Below are 9,241 nucleotides of genomic sequence, written 5' to 3'. Positions count from 1 at the left end.
TTACTGGATCTTGGCGTGCCACCAAGCCTTTTAAATCCACTTTTGAGATTCTTGTCCACTTCTCTTGTTTTGTGATTGCCCTTTTATTCTGAGTGGTTTCTGCAATCTTAGACAGAGAATAGGCACATAAGGAAGAGCAAAAGGTTGTTGTAACACTTGCCTACATATTTTGTCCGTAAGAAAAAGTTAAATTTTGTAAATATAACAAACATTTTATTTTTCTGCAGGTTCTGTTGCTCACCATGGTGACAGTCTAGTTGAGAAGATTCTTAGCATGCTGCCCAAGTTTCCAGGGCTCACCAATGATGTGAAGGTTAATATGGTGGACCTAACAGCTGTCCAAAATAACGAGGAAACCCAGAATATGATCGCTCCAGGATGCTTATCCCAACCAAAGTAAGGCCTTTTTAAACAAACCGGTACTGGAATACTGTACTGTCGAGGTATTTTTCATGGCTCTACACCAATGTGGAAAAGTTGTACCTTGTGATCTAATATGTTGTGGTTAGCGGTGATCTTTGATAACTGCTTCTTTGCACAATCAAAACTGGATATGACTCACCATTACCAATCTAAGTTATCAAGTCAGCATTTACTGTATGTTGCTTCTGACATTGCCTTTTTAATTTTTATATACAGTGTAATAAAATGTGTGGGAGTGGATAGCACAATTAAGGGCTTTTGGAATATTTTGAACTACATGTGAAGCTTGTGAAAATATTAATGCTTTTAATATCTTTTGTTGTGTTCAGTTTGGTTGGAGGTAAGCTATTAACTATTTATACTGGAGGAGTGGTGGCTAAAGAAGATGTAATAAAGGATTAGTTGCACAATTCAGTACACAGATGGTAAATGCAATTCTGATATCCAGAGCTATTTTTGATGAATATGCACAAAAGCTATCCCAGAACAAACAAAAAGAATGTAAGATATGATTCATGCGAATGGCAAATAATATGGGCTTATGTTTCATGGGATAAACTAGACTATTCAGGAAGAAAATTATACTTGCATAGTCTACTGTGAGGGTGTAAATGAAGGATGTTCCAAATTGAACTAAAATATTTTTTAAGTTTTGGGGGTTCAGAGTTGATTTTTTTTTTTGTTTCTCCGGGTGAGGGATTTTCTTCCTGAGGCGTTGGGGTAAAGTAGTACAGCGACTGTGGTATTGGACTGGCAACAGACTGACAAGTTGTGGAATTGAATTCAATAAATCTGGCATCTTCAGAGTTGGCACCAGGAAAAAAGAACATAAATGCTACCAGATTATTGTTAAAAGCCCAACTGTCTTTCAAATGCGCATCAGGGATGTTAACCTGCCCATCCCTACTTGGACTGGCTTTTATGTGCATTCAGCCCCAAGCTACATGAGTAACTCTTAATGGTTCTTGACATGCTCTTGCAAGTCACTCACTTGTACAAACAATGTCTACTCGGATGGGCAATAGGTAAGGTCTTCTCTGGGCCGCCTACATCCTGAGAATAATTAAAGCAGTGGAACGTTTTCAGCTTTTGTCACCCACTGCCAGCATTCCCAGGTTGGAAGGTTGGACGAGTGTATAGCGTAGGTCAGACTGAAGGTTAACTCTGCCACAACAACCAATGGAAAGTTGCAAAAATGATTCCAATCTTTAAGAGAAGATAGAAAACATGATCTGAGTAGAAACCTGTTCATTACTTGCACTATCTAGCACTTGTCACTGGATAGCGATCAAGAATATGAATCTCGATGATTTACTTTTTACTTTTCCATAGCACAGATTGTCACCCTGGTAGATATAAGCAAATTCAACACGGAACTCCCTGGTTCCTATGGCTTGAAACTACACTGGGTGATGCATTTATCCACTAAGCCATTGAAGGAAATAACCATCACATTTTTATATGAAATGGCTTTCGGCCCTTTCTGGAATATTTTATGTCACATTGAAAGTTGCATCAGCTGATATTATTGAAGTTAAATGTTCTGGCTTTCAGAGGATAGATGTCCATTTCACTTCCAGAACCTCAATTCAAATCCAGCCCAGACTAATGGAATGAAAAACTCCATTACACTATTGGCAAAGTTGCTGCAACTTGTGAGGCCACCACACTTGAAAAAAGATTCAGAAAAGGGTAACCGGTCAATTAATTATAGGGAGGCTGTGGAAATTAAATTTGATATGTTAGGAGAAAAAAATACTATTTTTAAAATAATAATGAGGTGAATCTTGCGAGGCATTACATAGAATTTACAGCACAGAAATAGACTATTCGGACCAACCGGCCTATGCTGGTGTTTATGCTCTACATGAGCCTCCTCCTATTTAGTTCATCTAACTCTATCTGCATATCCTTATGTTCCTTTCTCTCATGTACTTATCTAGCTTCCCATTAAAGACATCTATGCTATTCACCAACCACTCCATGTGGTAGCAAGTTCCATATTCTAACCACTCTCTGGGTAAAGAAGTTTCTCCTGAATTCTTTATTGGATTTATTAGTGAATATCTTGTATCGAAAGTCCCTAGTTTTAGAGCCCTGGACTCCAAGGGATTATGCAAACTATTCCCAAGAAATTTAGACGGTTAAAGGTGATTTGATCGAAGTTTTCAAGAGATTAAGGGGAACTGATAGGGTAGATAGAGAGAAACTACTTTTGCTGGTTGGAGAGTCTAGGACTGAAGACATAGTCTAAAAACTAGAGCCAGATCTTTCAGGAGTTAAGTTACGAAACTTCTACACGCAAATGATGGTAGAAGTTTGAAACACTCTTCTGCAAATGGCAGTTGATGATAGATCAATTGTTAATTTTAGATCTGGGATTGATATTAGTCAGTGAGTTTGGAAAACCGAGGAAACAAAGGCTAGAAAATAGACAGCAAAGGGGTTTGGCAGTGCTTAATGGTATATACTTCAATGCAAGAAGTCTAGTAAATAAGGCAGATGAGCTGAGGGTACAGATGTGGAAGTATGATACCATAGCTATTACTGAAACATGGCTGAGGACAGGAGTGGCAGCTTAATATTCCTGGTTGCAGGATTTTCTGACGAGATAGAGAGGGAAATAAAAAAGGAGTGGGGTGCAATATTGGTTAAAGAAATAATTACAGCTGTGAGGAGGGATGATATTTTAGAAGGATCGTCAAATAATGAACTGAACTGAAGAACAAAAAAGGGACAATCACACTGCTGGGAGTGTACTATAGACCCCCAAATAGTCCGGGAGATAGAAGAGCAAATATGTAGACAAATTGCTGAGAAGTACAAAAACAATAGGGGCAGTAGGGAATTTCAACTACCCTAAAATTAACTGGGATAGAATCAGTGTAAAAAATAGAGGTGCAGAATTCTTAATTCATTCAGGTGAACTTTTTTAGCCAGTACGTAGCAAGCTGAATAAGCGAGGCGGTAGTTCTGGCCTGAGTTGCAGGGAATGAAGCTGGGTAGATGGAAGTGCTATCAGTGGGAGAGCATTTAGGTGATTGTGATCATAATTCAGTTAGATTTAGCGTAGTTATGGAAAAAGGACAAAGCTAGACCAGGAGTAAAAGTTCTTGATTGGGAAAAGGCCAATTTTACTAAGCTGAAATGTGATTTAGCAAAAGTTGACTGGAAACAGCTACTTGAAAGTAAATCAGGAGGAGGAGGGAGGAGGAGGGAGGAGGAGGATGATGATCCAAGTGCACAAGCAAGGGAGGAATTAGCAGCGCCTCTGGCCCCCAATCCTCTCTGGCTACAGGTGTGGTGCTGGAGGACTGCTAACGTTGTACTGTTTATATAAAATAAAACGGGAGAAAGAGAGAGACCGACTAATTACTGTCGGCCTAATCTTGGTGGTGGGCTAATTATTGGAAAAATTCTGAGTGAAGGTATTAATCGTCCTTTTAGAAAGGCACGGACAGTCTAACTTGATTGAATCCTTTGAGGAGGTAACAAGGTAACAAGGAGGTTTTATGAGGGTAGTGCATTTGATGTAGTCTGCATGGATTTTAGCAAGGCTTTTGACAAGGTCCCACATGGCAGACTGGTCAGAAAAGTGAAAGCCCATGGGATCCAAGGGAAAGTGGCAAGTTGGATCCAAAATTGGTTCAGTGGCAGGAAGCAAAGGGTAATGGTTGATGGGTGATTTTGTGACTGGAAGGCTGTTTCCAGTGGGGCTCAGTACGAGGTCCCTTTTTGTGGTATATATCAATGATTTAGACTTCAGTGTTGGGGGCATGATTAAGATGTTTGTAGATGATAGAAAAATTGGCCGTGTAGTTGCTAATGAGGAAGACAGCTGTAGACTGCAGGAAGATATCAACGGACTGGTCAGGAGTGCAGAAAAGTGGCAAATGGGATTCAATCCGGAGAAGTGTGAGGTAATGCATTTGGAAAGGGCTAACAAGGCAAGGGAATACACAATAAATGGTAGGATACTGAGAAATGTAGAGGAACAGAGGGACCTTGGAGTGCATGTCCACAGATCCCTGAAGGTAGCAGGACAGGTAGATAAGGTGGTTAAGAAGACATGCAGCAACAACTTGTATTTATATAGTGCCTTTAACGTAGTAAAACGTCCCAAGGCACTTCACAGGAGTGTTACAAGACAAAAAATTGACACCGAGCCACATAAGAAATTAGAGCAGATGACAAAAAGCTTGCTCAAAGAGGTAGGTTTTAAGGAGCGTCTTAAAGGAGGAAAGGGAGGTAGCGAGGCGGAGAGGTTTAGGCAGGGAGTTCCAGAGCTTAGGGCCTAGGCAGCTGAAGGCACGGCCACTGATGGTTGAGCGATTATAGTCAGGGATGCTCGAGGGCAAAATTTGAGGAGCGCCGATATCTCGGGGTTGAGGGGGTGGTGTTGTGGGGCTGAAGGAGATTAGAGATTGGGAGGGGCGGGGCCATGGAGGGATTTCAAAACAAGGATGAGAATTTTGAAATCGAGGCGTTGCTTAACTGGAAGCCAGTGTAGGTCAGCGAGCACAGGGTTGATGGGTGAACGGGACTTGGTGTGAGTTAGGACACGGGCAGCCGAGATTTGGATGACCTAAAGCTTACATCGAGTAGAATGTGGGAGGCCAGCCAGGAGTGCATTGGAATAATCAAGTCTAGAGGTAACAAAGGCAGGGATGGGGGGTTTCGGCAGCAGCGGAGACGGGCGATGTTACGGAGGTGGAAATAGGCGTTCTTAGTTATGCCACGGATATGTGTTCGGAAGCTCATTTCGGGGTCAGATATGACACTAAGGATGCAAACAATCTGGTTCAGCCTCAGACAGATGCTAGGGCGAGGGACAGAGTCGGTGGCTAGGGAACGGAGTTTGTGGCGTGGCCCGAAAACAATGGCTTCAGTCTTGCCAATATTTAATTGGAGAAAATTTCTGCTCATCAGTGCTGGATGTTGGCCAAGCAGTGTGTCAATTTAGAGACCATGGCAGGGTCACGAGAAGTGGTGGTGAGGTAGAGCTGGGTGCCATTAGCATACATGGGAAAACTGAAGCCACATTTTTGGATGATGTTGCCAAGGGGCAGCATATAGATGAGAAATAGGACGGGGCCAAGGATAGATCTTTGGGGGACACCAAAGGTAACGATACGGGAGTGGGAAGAGAGACCATTGTAGTGATTTTCTGGCTACGATTGGATAGATAAGAAAGGCATAGGATACTTTCCTTTTATTAGCCAAGGCATAGAATATAAGAGCAGGGAGGTTATGCTTGAACTGTATAAAACACTAGTTAGGCCACAGCTAGAGTACTGTGTACAGTTCTGGTCACTACATTACAGGAAGGATGTGATTGCACCAGAGAGGGTACAGAGGAGATTTATGAGGATGTTGCCAGGACTGGAGAATTTTAGCTGAAGAAAGATTGGATAGGCTGGGGCTTTTTTCTTTGGAACAGAGGAGGCTGAGTGGGGACTTAATTTTATACACCTTAATTATGAGGAGCGTAGATAGAGTTGATAGGAAGGACCTATTTCCCTTAGCAGAGAGGTCAATGACCAGGGGGCATAGATTTAAAGTAATTGGTAAAAGGATTAGAGGGGAGTAGAGGGGAGTTGAGGGGAACTTATTTTTAGCCAGAGGGTGGTGGGGGTCTGGAACTCACTGCCTGAAAGGGTGGTAGAGGCAGAAACCCTTATTGCATTTAAAAAGTACTTGGATATGCATTGATGTGCCGTAACCTACAAGGCTACGGACCAAGAGCTGGAAAGTGGGATTAGGCTGGATAGCTCTTTTTCAGCTGGCGCAGACACGATGGGCCAAATGGCCTCCTTCTGTGCCGTAAATTTCTATGATAGGATTTTGCTAACCAAAGATATTGAAGGATATCGGGCAAAGACAGGTATATGGAGTTGGGTCACAGATCAGCCATGATCTCATTGAATGGTGGGACAGGCTCGAGGGCTAAATGGCCTACTCCTGTTCCTGTTCCCAAGCTCCCCACAAGTGGAAACATCTTCTCTACATCTACCATAACATTAAAAACCATTATTCGGCCATTGCTGCTAGTCCCCTGACTCCACATGCTCTGACCGTCGTCATGAGTCTACTATGCAGTATTTTGTGCAAAACCAAGACAGAAGAACATGGTTGATTTATAAACAAGCAAAACCTAGTGCAACAAATTACTACTTAAGGATTAAAGTCATCACTTTGTGCAATGGATTCGCACCGACTGCAGTAAGTCAGCTCAAGTATCCCAAAGAAAATTAGATACATTTCTGATTTAGTGAAGAGTAGAGGGGTGTGGGATTGGAATAGAAAAATTACAAAAAAAGTGGCCAGATTGGTTCCAGAATGGGGATGGGAGCCGTCACAATAGAGGATGGGGAAAATTAGCTAGAGGTGGGTGATTCCGAGGCAACGTGAGAGTGCATGAACATAAGAAATAGGAGCAGGAGTAGGCCATACGGCCCCTCGAGCCTGCTCCACCATTCAGTAAGATCATGGCTGATCTTCTACTTCAACTCCACTTTCCCGCCCAATCCCATACCCCTTTAGTGTCCAAAAATCGATTGATCTCAGTCTTGAATATGTTCAATGAGTGGAGTAGTCTAGTTAATATGCACTTGCTTCCAGTGATGATATCGCCAATCTCTGCAGGAATTATATCAACAGAACTGCCAAACTTCTTTTTCAATCCAGAGCCTAATTATTTCATCTCGCTTCAGAGGAGCAGATGCGCACACTGCATTGATTTTGAGGTTTGGCAGCTCTATTGAAAACTGCTCTGCAGAGATTGCTTACCAAATCGGTGCAGGTGAGCGTGTACTGCACATAGTGCTCACCTCTACAGCCGGGGCACCTTCATTAGGACACCTGTTTAAGTCCGTGCACTGTCTGATAGTTGCAGGCATGGATGTGTGGCTGGGGTTGTTATGAGCTGATGGGTCAGCTGTTGTAAAAAGACAGAAAGACTTGCATTTATAAAGTGTCTTTCATGACCTCCGGACGTCCCAAAGCGCTTTACAGCCAATGAAGTTCTTTTAGAAGTGTAGTCATTGTTGCAAAGTAGGAAACGCAGCAGACAATTTGCATACAGCAATGTGATAATGACTAGATAATTTGTTTTTGTGATGTTGATTTGAGGGATAAATATTGGCCAGGACATTGGGGATAACTCATCTGCTCCTCTTCAAAATAGAGCCATGGGATCTTGTACATCCACCTGAGAGGGCAGACAGGACCTCTGTTTAACATCTCCTCTGGAAGACGGGTGAAGATGGGGTAACGTCCAGACAAGGTGTATGATGGGGAATGGTCAGCCACAGATGGGCAGTTGTCGAATGGTGGGGGCAGAATAGCTTGTCCGAGAAAGCAGGTATGGAGATTGCGCAATAGGGGCATGAGACATGGAGGTTAGGAGGCCGATGTAGTGGTGATGCTCGTTGACATCAAGAACAGGATAGAGGCAGTGAGGGACTACTGCAAAAGACCCACAGTGGAAGTGAGGCAGTCAATAAAAGGAGAGCAAATGGCAACAACAAAGGATCGGAGTGCAGATGGGGGCAAGTCAGTGACAGAAAAGCAGGAGGAGTTCAGGGGAGGGGGACATGAAACAAGAAGCAAAATGCAAGATGAGCGGAATCCCAAAAGAAATGCAAGGAATACAGTAGCATGCAGGCAGTAAGCCATTAGTTGGAAAGCATAGAAAACAATCTCAATAAGGGCATATTGCATAGGGGTATGGGAAGTGAAGAAACATCTTGCACCTTTCTCAATCCACGACCTGAAACCTACCTCAAACCTTGGTTGCATCACTTCTCCCATCCACAACCCAGAATCTGCTTTGTAGCTCCAGCCACATCTGCCTCATAACCCCACCCTCCATCTCCACCTGAAAGAAGAGAAAGAGTGAGAGAAGCAAAACATGACTGAGAAAAGATCTGGAGTTGCAGAAGGACTGAAGGTAAGTATAATGGTAATTATACATACCTTACAGTCTAGGTAGTTAAAATACCCAGGAGTGACACCCACTGTTGACATAGTCGTAGCAGAAATATAAGTGCAACTGTATAATCATGACAGAGGAAGTAGGGTTAATTTGTGCAGGTAGTGTGCATTATAAAATTTTAACTTTATTATATAACTATTCAGAGCCTGGAACTGTGTCTATTTGCTTTGGGAATTGTGCTGTGAGTAATAGTTTGACACTTCAGTATGTCTCAACTGTAACAAAGTACTACTTTTTTGATGGCAAAGATTTAAAAAAAAAAAAAATCAGAATGCCTTTCATAATGTTCTGAAATTTCATCATGCAAATGAAAAAAGATCTTGCCTTTTATATAATGCCTTTTACAACCTGAAGACATCCCAAAGTGCTTCACGGCTAATAGTACCATTTGAAGTGGAGTCACTGCTGTATTGTAGGGAAACGTGGCAGCCAATTTGCGCACAGCAAGGTCCTACAAACAGCAGTGAGGTCATCGACCAGGTAATCTGTTGTAATGATGTTGGTTGAGTGATAAATATTGTCCAAGAAATCGGGAGAACTCCCCATCTCCTCTTCAAATAGTACGATAGGATCTTTAATGTTCACCTGAAGGGGCAGACGGGGCCTCGGTTTAATGTCTCATCTGAAAAGTGGCACCTCCGACACTGCTGCACTTGCACAGTACTGGTCTTAAGTGTCAACCTGGATTATGTGCTCAAGTCTCTGGAGTGAGATTTGACCCACAGCATAGTGATGCAGCTAAGGCTGAGCCAAGGGGCTACAAACTACAGCACTTGTCAATCGGTTTGATTTAATATATACTCCCAAATGTACATTGTCTTA

General features: G+C 42.6%; 1 protein-coding gene across 1 annotated transcript in view; it reads left to right on the top strand.

Annotated features, from left to right (window-relative positions):
- Window positions 1-229: 229 nt before the first annotated feature.
- Window positions 230-9,241, top strand: part of scfd2 (sec1 family domain containing 2) — a 461,156-nt gene continuing 452,144 nt past the window's right edge. Inside the window, exon 1 of the mRNA XM_085969951.1 lies at window positions 230-396. Coding sequence (XP_085826077.1) covers window positions 275-396 — 122 coding nt within the window. The 5' untranslated portion in view covers window positions 230-274. The remainder of the gene's footprint in view (window positions 397-9,241) is intronic.

Source organism: Somniosus microcephalus, chromosome 2 (genome assembly GCF_052327205.1).
Source record: "Somniosus microcephalus isolate GS21.2 chromosome 2, FLI_Smic_1.0, whole genome shotgun sequence".
Taxonomy (NCBI): domain Eukaryota; kingdom Metazoa; phylum Chordata; class Chondrichthyes; order Squaliformes; family Somniosidae; genus Somniosus; species Somniosus microcephalus.
The sequence above is the reverse complement of the archived record's forward strand: the minus strand, read 5'-3'. Positions and strand labels throughout refer to the sequence as shown.